Below are 12,600 nucleotides of genomic sequence, written 5' to 3'. Positions count from 1 at the left end.
GTCGCTTGCTGATATGCCCTCCCTCCCCTCTCCTCATAGCAAAGCTTCTTCTTCAATGGTCCATCTAGTTACTAGCTTTTCTTTGCGCGCATAGCATCGTTCCGCACGCCATTCGCAGTTAGCTTCACATCGCTAAGCTGTAGTCATTCACTTGTAGTCCTGCTCCGCAGCCAGCGCACACCTAGCGTGAGATCACAACATTCCCTGCCTTATGCCGCAGTTGCCTTACGTGGCGCCTACACAAGTCCTGGATCCTGTTGTCTGCTTGGGTACCTTCAATGCATTCGTTTCCCATGAAAGAACCGCCTGAATGTTTAGATAACAATAGCTGCATTTCAAACCCCCTAGAGTTCGCATAGATGGTCTTAACGACGGGGTGGCTGACCAGTTAGTCCTCGCTGCAGTCCTCCATTTATAGTAACGTTGTCTGTGTATATATTGCTCGGATCGCGCATGCGCAGCCCGCGTCTTGTTCCTTCATTTTAATCTCCTTTTCACGCCCCAGGTACGGACGGCTCCCTGGACCGCCGCGATTCTCGCATGGGCGGCCGCTCGGTCGCCTCTTCCTCTCACGCCCGGTCTCGCTCCATGGAGGATCTCCTGGACGAAGGACCCCCGGACAGCGCCCTCTCCAAGCGAAGCGCCCTCAATGGCCGCTACTTCGAGTTGGCCCGCGCCGAGTCTGCCGCGACCTCCGCCGGAGGGGCGCAGCAGCGCTGCGTGGCCACCGTCCACCACCGACCGGACCTGGACGACGCCGCGGGCGTCGCGGGCACTACGCCCTCGGGACGGTCCCACCACGACGACGCCGATGACGACGACGACGACGGAGGCACGTCGTGGGGCCTCTCGGCGTCGGTGCTCAACGAGCGGTACTTCTCCCGGAGTACCGGAGGTAGCATGGTCCCGCCGTCGGCCTCCGAGACCGCGAGCGAGCTGATGCTCGACTCGCCGCTCAACGGTCGTCCCGGCTCCGACCGCAGCGAGAGCCCGCAAGTGGACGCCAGGAGCGGGACGACGGACGCGACGCGCTACGTCAAGTACTCCGGCGGTTCAGCCGTTCAGGCCGCACGGCGCAAGGGTCCCCACTTGCACACGGCGAAGGCGCAGCTGGCCGGCCGCGCGGCGGCAGCTGCCGCAGCAGCCGGGACGTCGTCTGACTGCGCCCGCAGCTCGGCGCTGTCGGACACGTCCGAAGCGCCGTCGCTGGCGTCGCACGTGCGCAACGTGCGCATACCGTCGCACACGTCCGACCTGGACCAGTACCTGGACGACCTGTTCAACCCGGTCCTGCTGGACGGCGGGCTCGATGAGCTGAGCGACGCGAGGTCGCTGGCGGCGTCGCTCCGAGGCGACGACTCCGCGTGGGACGGTGACGACGATAGCCTGAGCTCGCTTCAGGACCCGGTGCTGCTGACCAGGGCGCTCAAGGGAGACGGGCCGTCGATGGATGCGCAGGTACCCTGCCCGTTGTTGGTGCCGTTACTGGAGGAGGTTGGGGCTCCTCCAGCAGCCTGATCCCACCGATATTCCTCCCCTCCTAACATATATCGCCCGCACCTCCTCCCCCTCCTCTCTTCTTTGGAAATGCTTGCAGAATGCTGGCGGGGCGCTGACCATGGGCGCCAACCTGGGACTTGGTAGTGGACTAGTCTCGCCCCTGATTGGCTTTCAGGCCATGCAGAGCCCTTCAACAGGTCCCATGACAGCCGGTAGGTGGCCGTGCTTCACTTGTCAGCGGCGGTGTCTTGGGTTCGAATTTGTTCTACTGCCTTAGTATACTACACCGGATGTAGTATAATAAGTTAATGTTATTTAGGTTAATGCTACTTTAATACCTCTGCGGAAGTGGCAAACCAAGTAGACTACATCACAGTTGCCCTCTGCGTCCAGTCACGCCACTGGCATAATGAGATAGTTATAAGCCGTTCCGGATGACGTCGCACCCTTAAAGTGTAACAGAATCGCCGAACCGAAAACTGCAGCTTAGACTTTTGCTCCTAGAATTCTATAACCTTCGCATTCAGAAGTGCATCTTAACTTGAACCGCATGCTCGATTTGATTTTAACTACACCTGTCGTCAATGCGCCCAAGGAAACGCAACGAGCGCCTTCGGCACGTTCCCGTGTCAGGCGTCAATTAGATCAAGTCAACCTTAGCATTTAAATTAAGGTGCGTTTCCGAATGCGAGGGTAAGTTATGCAGTTTATTTTGGTTTAGCTGCTCAAATGTGGGAACTGATCACCGCTGGGCACACAGTAGAAGCCTCAGCCTGGAACGAACGCTTCGACAGGGGGGGGGGGGCTGTTTTCTTCAATGCATTCGCCGGCAACTCCTCGGGAAGTCTCTCGGTCGAAACGTTCGCTCCAGGCTGTGAGGCCTCCCTTTTCTCGCTCGCTGTCAATCGCTTCAAGACTTCGTCTTCCTGTGAAACCTTCGACCCGTTCAAATGTGGGATGCTCACTTCTATTTACTTCAACTCTGGCATCGATGCAGGAAGCGCAGCCAGCGGGTCCGGAGCCCAGCAGAATGCAGCGTCTCTCTACAACCTGCCCCTGTACAACGTTTCGGGTGAGTGGTCAGTTCGAACCAACCTGAAAGGTGAACGAGTGACACGGCCGTTGTTTCATTGACAATGCCTTCTCTCTACTTCAACAGGCATGACCGTGCCGATTGTGGATGCGTCCCAACTGATCCAGCAGCAGGTTCTTCAGCAGCACATGATGCAGGTTCGAAGCCTTTTTGGCGATGCATTGTTCCACTTTACACTTGGCCTCGGCGAGCCTAAGGTTTTCTGTAAGAAAAGCAGTGATAAAAACCTCGCCAGGTGTAAATCTGTACGAGCTGTCGATGACTTAAAGCCACACGATGTCTTTATTTTTACAGATAAGCTATGGAGCTGTCTCGTAACTTTTCTTCTCTTTTTGTTTTTGTTTTTTCAGCTTCAGCAACGAGCGTTCCTCGCTAACGCCGTTCAGCAGAACCTGCAGATACAGCAGCAGCTGATGCAGCAGAGCGCCGCTCTTCAGCAGCTGCTCCAGTCATCGGTGGTAAGCTGGTTCTCGTCACAGTGCGTTTACAACATGTCACACAGCAAAAAAAGAAAAGAGCTAAAATAAGATCACGCCGAACCCATGCACATGTCTTAATGACCGTAAGAGAAGCGTTTTTTGGGTGTCGCACTCGGCGCTAAACTTGTATTATCGCTTTACTAACGCGCATTGAGCGTTTTCATTGCCTCAAGGTGGTAGCTGCCACGAGAGAACACGGATAAAGCTGAGAGTTAAGCATGCGTTTGAAGCCCGTGCCTGCGGGCTAATAGTTCGAGCGTCGAGCTATTGCGCCTGGTGAACTTCGTTCAAATCCCACGGTTTTTCTTTAATGAGCAACAGCTGGTGTTAAGAGGAAGCTTTAGCTCGGGTGCTCCTATCTAAATACATGCAAAAGGAGAATTCGTTTTTCTCAGCAACCACTGCACCAAATTTGACGAGGTTTGTTGCTTTTAAAAGGAAACCTTAAAATCTAGTAACTGTTGGTTTCCAATTTTCGTTTTACGTCTTTAATTTTTTATTAAAAATTGGCAAAAATCGCGAATTTTCAAAAAAAGGAACTATCAAGTTTACAACTCTGCAACTCAGAAACGAAAAATGATAATACAATTCTGTTAATTGCATATAATAGTACATCTAAACCGGACAAAATTGATATGCTATACATGAATCTCAAAAAATTTAGTAATGCGGATATACAGCTTTTGCAGAACCTTTGTAAACAACGTAACAAATTCACGTAAGATATAAAATGACATATCAAATTTGTCCGCTTTCAATGGCCTAATGGATGCCGTTTACAGAACTGCGATATCTGTGTTTGATGCAGAGTTATGAATTTGTAAACTTCGTTCTTCTATTTTTTTCGAACTTCCGAATTTTCGAAAATTCTTTGAACAAAATCCAACACCTAAATCAAAATTCCGCTTCCAACAGTCACTAGAAGTTAACTTTCTCTCTCAAGTGCAACAAATTTCATTAAAATCGGTCCAGGGGTTATCTCAGAAAAACGTTTTCGCGTTTTACATGTATTTGAATAGGTCGCATCGGAGTTGGGCCCGAGCTAAAGCTTCCTCTTAAACCCCCGCTGAAACTGCCTGCCAAGAACTCTACCGTCCAGCCAACCCACGCTGAACCCTCTGGAAAGTAGGCAAAGAAAGCTTTTGTTTTAATAAGTTGCAAAAGGTTAATGTAGTCAGAACAGTTAAACGAATCGGAGATTGACTTTAAACCGCTCATAAACTGATACAGCACACAGGAATGAACCGCTACGCACATCGGGATGGGTATAGTAACCCTCTATTGTTTTCGACGCCTCATTGTTTGGGACACAAGCGTTCGTTGTCTGCGCTTCGACGCCGAGCTCGGAACGCGGTGAGTCCCTCATTGTTCAGTCAGCCACAATCAGCCAAGGTTAGCGCGTCAGCTTACCATGCCGAGCCCCAGGCCACTCTCAGTTGGCTTCTGTAGGTGCGTCGCCGTCGTCGAGTGCGTGTTCGTGTGAGTACACTTGTAGACTGGTGCCAAGCAATGACAATATTGGAGCTTACGTTAATCATTTGACGCTTTTCGCTGGCAGTTGCCCTTCCGCGGCCGGGCACAGGACAACTGTGCTGTATACCGAACGCCTCTACTAAATACTATAATACACTACACAGTCTATCTGCTATGCTATATGCTAATGTAAACTAGATTGTCTGGTGAATGACAGCTTTTCCATTTGATGAAGCATCCTCCACCTTGCCAATTTAAGCAGAGAGAGGTGAAACTTATATTACTCCAGATCTTGATATTAAAATTGGCGGAGTGGTTCAGATCCAAAGATTCATTTTTTTCTTTCTTATTGGTGCACTAGTGCACTCTCAAGCAACCTCGTCGTAAGTTCTCAGGGGAGCGGTGACCGATTCGCTTACGTTCCACATTTAGAGCTCTTTCACATCCTGCGTCCCCGTTATCAAGCCATAGTATACGTTGCAGCTAGCCCCCACTTCCAATAAACGCGCGACTTTGGTCAGCCACGTGTCAGTTTCAAACCCTGATATGCTCTCTGCAGCAACACAAGCAGCGACGTGTCGCCATAGCCCGCGCGTGCGGCTGATTTTAACGGACCGCAACTACGCGACGCAGGTTCCCGCGGCTTCTCCGCCACCCGGTACCAGCGGGGGCGGTGGCCTCTTAGCCCGTGCCGCCAGCGCGAGCGACCCGAGCCACCACCACCAGCAGCAGCAACAGCAGCAACATCAACAACAGCTGTTGAGCCCTACGATTCCCGGTCTCACTCCTCTGTCGCTGTCCATCCCAACCATCGACCCGACCGCAGCCGCACAGCAACGGCTTCTAGCGCCAGCGGCGGCGACGGCGGCGACCCCTATCGCGGCGACCACGGCGCACCCGTCGTCACATTTCGCAGGAGTCACGGCGGCGACCCGGGCGTCTCCCAGGGACGCGTTCGGCAGCGTTCTCAGCGAGCTGCGCTTCAAGGCAGACGGCGGAGCCGGCGGCGGGACCGGCGCGCCCCCTCCGCCGCCTCCTCCGCCACCTCCGCCCCCTCCGCCAATGTCGCCGACCACCATGGCCAAGTATCAGGGTTAGTGGCCTTGTCTTGGTCAATGCACGCGTTGTTACGCGCCCTTTGTGTGTGGGTCCGTGACACGGTAGATGCGCGCGTTTTCGGGACGAGACTATGGAAAGAAGCGAGAACAATGACATAACAAATGTCATGCAGATCTCGGTGGACTCTGCGTAGACCGAAATATAGACATAAATGGGACCTGAAACTCGGTCAGTCGAGGGCAGTTAGTCATTCAAAGCAAGTGTGTGTATATACCGTGGGACCCCCGTCCTCACTCAGAACTTAACATTTCGCTATACAGAATCCAGCTGCCTGCCGCTCAAGTCGATGAAGTAATCTCATCCAGTCAAATCACCTTTGAACCGCCGGCTCCTAAATGACCGTCGTTACCCGGTTTATGGCTTTGCTATGAAGAGCGTCAGTCGACAGGTCTAAGGTGAAAAAACGATACACGCCACGCACTGTTGGTTAATGTAGATAATGTAGATGAATTCTTTCACGTCTCTACACACTTGTTATTTTCTGCAAATGTTACGTATGTGTTGCTGCTGTGCATTAACACTTAGCGACTTCTGTATTGTTATAATGTGCCAGGCAACAATGAACAACAGGATCGCGGCCTGAAGGTAGAGCATGGGGGCTACTGTGCTCGTGGTCAGAGACTCGATCCCACCACCGGACACTTGAATTTTATTTTAGGGCGACAGCAATTATTATAGCAACTGTTCGTTGTATCGGTTGTCATTGCTGATGTATAGTTTGATTCATTGTGCATTGTACCCCTACGTGTACCTACACGTCTACTCCCCGTAATGGCTTGCGTAAGGCTGACAGTATTTTACAAATAATAAAAAATAAATATAAACATTCCAGGCAAATCCTTGTCGCCGTCGCCGTGACGTTCCTTTAAAGTCAAAGTACGATAAGCTTCAATCGCGCCTCGCGCGCCGCATGCTGTGAGTGCGAGGGAAAGCGTGGTGAGCCGGAAGGACGGTGGCTTGATGCGCGCCGTCTTCCCGCGAGCCCGGTGTTGTAAGTTGGGGATGAAGCGCGCGCAAGGGGAGGAGGGCGCGCGTCTCCTCCGCCTGACCGGCCGTGGCTGGCGCGTTACTGTCCGCGTGGCTGCATCATATTATGTGCTACCGCTGCCGCTACGTGTCGGAGAGACAGTCTTTGAAGGCGGCGCTATACCTACAACGGGCCTCGAGCTTGGAATTGCGGCACGTTCTCGGCTTATGGCGAAGCATCACCTGCGCGTATACACGCCTCGAAATCGCTGCTGACGTTCTTGCGGGCCACAAGCCTTAACGAAACTTTGTAAATGCCTCTAGAGTGCATATATATATATATATATATATATATATATATATATATATATATATATATATATATATATATATATATCATCACCCAGCACCTAGCTACCGGATTGAGTCAGCGTCTGGGATGCGGACTGAGTGACTGAACGGTATCCCCAGTGGACTTTCTCTTCTTCTTTTAATCCTTCCGTCCCCTTTTCCCTTTCCCAAGTGTAGGGTAGGCAACCGGGCTCAGTCCTGGTTAACCTCCCTACCTTTCATTTATCATTTGCTCTCTCTCTCTTTCTCTCTCTCTCTCTCTCAACACCTGGAGTAGCATGTCAGGCGAACAGCCAGGCTAAGATCTCAAGCACGTCACTGAAGCGTGTACCTTTATCTCTGTCTCCCTCTGTCTGCGTGGCGGACAGAGACAGCTCGCGCGCCGTATATAGGGGAGGGTGATCTTATACGATCGGTGCCACGTGACGATCGTGCAGACGTCTACGGTCGCGCCAAGACGGTGCGCATCGGCAAGTGGCGTTGGCCGCCGCCTCGTGACGAGTCCGGAAACTGCCTGCCGGGCCAGCCGACGTCGTTCCTCGAGTTCAAGCGGCTTCGGCGTCAGGAACGCGAGGAGCGGCGCGCGGCGGGCCTCCAGGACGACTCGAGCAGCGACGACCTGGACGACCTTGATGACCTGGACGACGAAGACGAGGACCTCGTCGACTTTCCCGAGATACAGGACATGGAAGCCGGCGGCACTGAGGCCGGCTCACCCAAGGTCAGTGATTGCGGCTTGCACTGAATGGCATGTCAGCTTGAGATTCGCAGCAGGTGTACCACTCTGTATACACCGCCGTCAGACTCTGCCATGTTTGTGTCTTCAGCCAATCTTTGGAGGGCGCCTGGCCGCGTTTTGAGCCAGTCATAGCAGGCAATATGGCGGCATCTCACAGTCTCCAGAATTTCATCCCATCAGTGGTAGCATGTGTAGGCAGGTCGTGTAACGCACAGATCAGATAAACGGTGTTAATTCTATACCACGCTGGTGGTCTGTGCTATAGTGTAGCAGAATGGGTATCAAAAGATGGGGGTAAGGGGCGGTCTGCGCTGCAGTTCTAAAGAATAAAAGCAGGGCGTCTGATCCCCCCCTTTAACCCTGTCATGTACCTGCATGGCAGGTGCACAGAACTGTATAGCATTGTACATGGTAGCATGGTGTGGTATACAGGGTGCTTTTCTTTAGCTTCACCAATTTCTTTTTTAATATTGCCGGTGCAAACAGCACAACTTTAACCTTTCAAATTAATTGCCCATTGAGGTGACCTCTACTTCTATGAGAAATCACAATGCTTAATTTGATAATTACCATTTAATTAAATTATTTTTAATTACTTTACAGCACACACTGCAATTTACGAATTGTAGACGGTCAGTTCACAAGGCGTATCCACTCGGAAAAAATTCTCTGGACTCCAGAAGTTATATACGTATAGTCATATCATAAGAAGCCAACAAACACTGACGCCAAGGACAACATAGGGGAAATTACTTGTGCTTAATAAATGAAATAAAGAAAGCTACCGCGGCGCCGTTTCCCCATCCACTTTCTTGGGTATTTATGTGTCCTAGTAGAAGCCTGGGAGTGTAGTAGAAGCCTGGGAGCACGCGAAATGCGAAGGTTGTGGGTTCGGTTCCCACCTGTGGCAAGTTCTTTTTTTTCATCCACTTTAACCTCCATTAATGTGTCGTTTCTTTATTTCATTTATTAAGCACAAGTAGTTTCCCCTATGTTGTCCTTGGTGTCAGTGTTTGTTGACTTCTTATGATATGACTAATAAGAATCGGGTCCCTCGTTTAACCCCCTTTCTTCTTGTTTGTGTATATATATATAATGTTCAGAGTGTATGCCGCAATACATTGGCGTTGCAGTTACTTTTGTGCGTAAATGCATCAAACAGAACTACTTCTAATTATATTTTTAAACAGTGATCTTTTTTTAAATAAAGAACACTGTTGCCTACTCGGGAGCATCCACATTAGACTCTGCGGCAGTCGGGCCACGTAACATGACGTCGCTGATCGGAGTGAAAAGGCCTCGTGCTGTCTGGGTGGTTGCGGATTAGCTGCGCCACTGTAGTGACGTCGTCGTTCTCCTTCGCAGCCGAGCGCGCGCGCGGAGCAGCAGTTTCTCTCCGGCTCCTGCGTGCGTCAGTCAGTTAACGCTGGCGTTCGTTAACGGTCAAAACCAACCCAAACTAACCCAAACTGTAACCCAAACCCAAACAACCAAACCCAAACCAACGTCCCCAAATTCTGTCACCTGCCGCAGTCGGAGTCCGTGCGCACCCGGGGCGGCGACGAGGAGCCCATCATCCGGGCCTTCGAGGGCGAGACACGGCCGGGCAGCGTGGGCAAGCTGCGCATCAGCTCCGAGATGAAGGCCAAGCTGGAGCAGCTCACCATGGACCACAGCGTGCGATCGCGGGCTTCCAGCCGGCGCCGCCGCGAGGACGAGCTGCCCGTGGCGCCGACGCCCACCACGCCCCCGGGCGGCGACAACCGCAAGCTGCGCGAGGAGCGCAAGCTGGCCCTGGAGCGACAGCTGGGTTGGCAGGACGCGGCATCGGAGGCGCACTCTTTCCGCCTCGACAACCTGGTCAAGGCCAAGATCCAGAAGATGGAGAGGAGGTCGCAGGTTCGTGTTCTTCTTCTGGCCCCGTTTTTGTATGTGTGTCCCTGTAGCGCAGATTTCTTCCCTAGGGTGTACTACTAGCATTGCGGTACGATCACGCGTGTCTTCCTTAAAACTATTTAGTCCATGATCTTGGATTGTAGCGCGAATTGACGCGGACAGAGACTATAAGCAGACAGGACGAGCGCTAGTCCCTGTCCGTGTCACTTCGCGCTACAATCCAAGATCATGTTACCGTACCAACTCGCCCAACTTTCTATCCTATTTAGTCCAACCAGGAAGGACGTATTGAACGACACGTCATCTTCGTGGGGTGCAATCAAATACGAACTCGAAAAATAGCGAATTCAAGGGAAAATATTTCTGTGGTCCTTTGTCGCGCATCCCAAAACGATAACGATTTTTTTACAACTGGTAGCTGAACATGAACAACCAAACATGGAAAAGACGGTTAGTACAAGTTTGCGCGAACGTAGTCTTTCTGGCTTCGAAAGACTTCGTAGCTCTTTAAATTGATTATATTCGTCAAAATATTTCGTCCTAAATTCAAAAAATGAGCAATGATTATGCGGCTGCATAGAGCCTTCATGCGTTAGAAGAATATGATTGCTTTGAACTTTGGAAAATAGAGGAAGGTAAAGCGTAGGGAATCAAACCAATAGAATGTCTGAAAGCGACAAGCACAAATATTAGACAAATCCATGCACTCATGGTATGCATGCATTCCCATGGTAGCCGAACAATCGCAGCGCGGGAGTTGCTCCTAGTAATTTTAGCAGGGAACCCTATAGAGCAGCGTACCCCTGGAGGAACCCGAAACATGTTAGTTCATCCAACACTTATCTCACGCTTGGTCTCTTGTTGTCGTGCTCGCAGCTCCCGATGCGAGACATGCGAGACGTCCGGGACATGCGAGACATGCGAGACATGCGAGAAATGGCGTCGTCGCGGCCTCCCCGTGCTTCCGACCGAGCCGGCTTGGGTCCGCCGCCTCCACCGCCTCAACATCAGCAGCAGCAGCAACAGCAGCAGCAGCAGTCGATCCTTCAACAGCAGCAGCTTCCACCACGAGGCGGATCCGGTCAGTCGGGCGCCTCGTCGGTGGCCGCCTCGAGCAGCGTCTGCATGCCCACCACACCAGTGGTGCCCCGTCACCGGGAGCCACGCCACCCGATGGCTCTTCACACGGAGAAGCTGCTCGACGGCATGGGTAGCAGCAAGGCCGAGGCCATCGAGTGTGAGTTTCAGACAAGCCGCTCGAGGCACTGCCATGGCGGCTGCGGTTCTAGCGTTATGTGCGTGAAGATATGTTAGGGAACTTTGGTGAGCCGCGATAGACATATTTACAGAAGCTGCTTAACGGGATACATAGCAGCAAGGCCGCGGCCATCGAGTGTGAGTTTCAGCCAAGCTGTTCGAGGCACTGCCATGGCGGCTGCCGTCCTAGCGTTGTGTGCGGGATGATATGTTAGGGAGCTTTAGTGAGCCGCGATAGACATATTTACAGAAGCTGCTTAACGGGATATGTAGCAGCAAGGCCGAGGCTATCGTGTGTGAGAGACACCGTAAGTGCCGCCGCGATTAACGCCGGAGGGAGTTATGTAGGATCAAACATTTAACAGCTTTTTGAGCCGTGATTGAGCAATAGAAAGTTTTAGAGAAGCTGCTCGACGTGAGGGGCAGCGGAACGGCCGAGGCTATCGAGTTTGACATCGTCACTACCACGGCGGGTGCCGTCGGGGCGTTATGCGCATGGTGAAATATTTGGGAGCTTTAGTGAACTGCGATTTAGCGATAGACATACAGAAGCTGCTTAAAGGCATGGGTAGTCGCAAGGCCGAAGCCATCTAGTGTGAGGGACACCATGGGTGCCTCCGTAATTATCGCCGGATTAGCGTGCTCGCTTTGAAAAATTGGGCAGATTGAAGTGAGCCGCGATTGGGGTATAAAGAGTTTTAGAGAATCTTATCCACGGGATAAGCTGCAGCAAGCGCGAGGCCATTGAGCGTGATATCGTGCTGCTTCGTCGGGTACTATTCGGAGTGGGTTACGCGCCGCGAAAGGTTGGGGAGGTTTGGCGAGCCGAGATTGAGAATCTTTTTTGTTTATTTGCGTAAAGCGTGTCCTAGTGCACAACTTCATGGCGATGAAGTGTTGTGCAAAGCCGCGTCTTCAAACTGTTGCGTGCTGTGGGTTCGGCGTAAGCTGTACAACATGTTTGTGGGATAATGACACGCTAAAACTCCCTAACTTTGCGAGTTCGTAATGGCTGCAGCTCCACAGATTGTGCACTACAGTAAAGATTACATCACGGGTAGACAAAGTTTACATTGTCTCACGGGATTTTAGACGAATATATAACACTCGTTCCCCCTGAATCTAGAGAGCAAGATCACCGCCCTCGACCGGCCAATCGTGACGATGACGTAAGCGGATCGCAGCTTGAACCACTGACGAATCACCGAGAGGGAAAACAACTGGAATAGAATTGTTACACTTTACCGGCCTCGACGTCGAGACGACGACGCTATTCGAAACATCACGGCCCTGTACCTTTCTTGCGCAGTCGAGGACTGCGCCGAGTTCCTGCAGCCGGTGGACGAGGCGCCCCCTCCCGCACCGGTGGTGCGCACCAGGGATAACTTGAAGACGCGCCTGTACCCGCCCAGCAGCGCCCCCTACATCACCTACACCAAGGTCGAGTGGAGACTCAGGATACGCAAAGAGGTGCGTGCGAGCCTCCTCATTTACGACGAAGGAAACCGGCATTAGAAAGTTTTAGTTTAGAGGATGCAAGCGGCTTGCGTACGCAAGAACTAGGGGCCACGGTACTGCGCATGCGCAGGCACATACGTCTGGGTCTGCGCATGCGCAGTACCGTCGCCCCTAGTTCTTGCGTACGCAAGCCGCTTGCGTCCCCTAAGCTAAAGCTCTCTATTATTAGCGCTCTTCGTGGCAGATGTACACCCACGGACCGTCGCGCT

The 12,600-nt window shown here is 52.1% G+C and overlaps 1 protein-coding gene across 1 annotated transcript in view; it reads left to right on the top strand.

Moving 5' to 3' along the window:
* Myo10A (unconventional myosin 10A) overlaps positions 1 to 12,600 on the top strand; it is a 118,412-nt gene that overhangs the window by 72,339 nt on the left and 33,473 nt on the right. The window contains exons 24-33 of the mRNA XM_072284133.1: positions 506 to 1,458; positions 1,598 to 1,712; positions 2,498 to 2,572; positions 2,660 to 2,730; positions 2,944 to 3,051; positions 5,179 to 5,638; positions 7,419 to 7,702; positions 9,254 to 9,619; positions 10,493 to 10,853; positions 12,183 to 12,343. Of these exons, the coding sequence (XP_072140234.1) occupies positions 506 to 1,458; positions 1,598 to 1,712; positions 2,498 to 2,572; positions 2,660 to 2,730; positions 2,944 to 3,051; positions 5,179 to 5,638; positions 7,419 to 7,702; positions 9,254 to 9,619; positions 10,493 to 10,853; positions 12,183 to 12,343 (2,954 nt within the window). The remainder of the gene's footprint in view (positions 1 to 505; positions 1,459 to 1,597; positions 1,713 to 2,497; positions 2,573 to 2,659; positions 2,731 to 2,943; positions 3,052 to 5,178; positions 5,639 to 7,418; positions 7,703 to 9,253; positions 9,620 to 10,492; positions 10,854 to 12,182; positions 12,344 to 12,600) is intronic.

Source organism: Dermacentor andersoni, chromosome 8 (genome assembly GCF_023375885.2).
Source record: "Dermacentor andersoni chromosome 8, qqDerAnde1_hic_scaffold, whole genome shotgun sequence".
Taxonomy (NCBI): domain Eukaryota; kingdom Metazoa; phylum Arthropoda; class Arachnida; order Ixodida; family Ixodidae; genus Dermacentor; species Dermacentor andersoni.
This window is presented reverse-complemented; position numbering and strand designations above follow the sequence as displayed.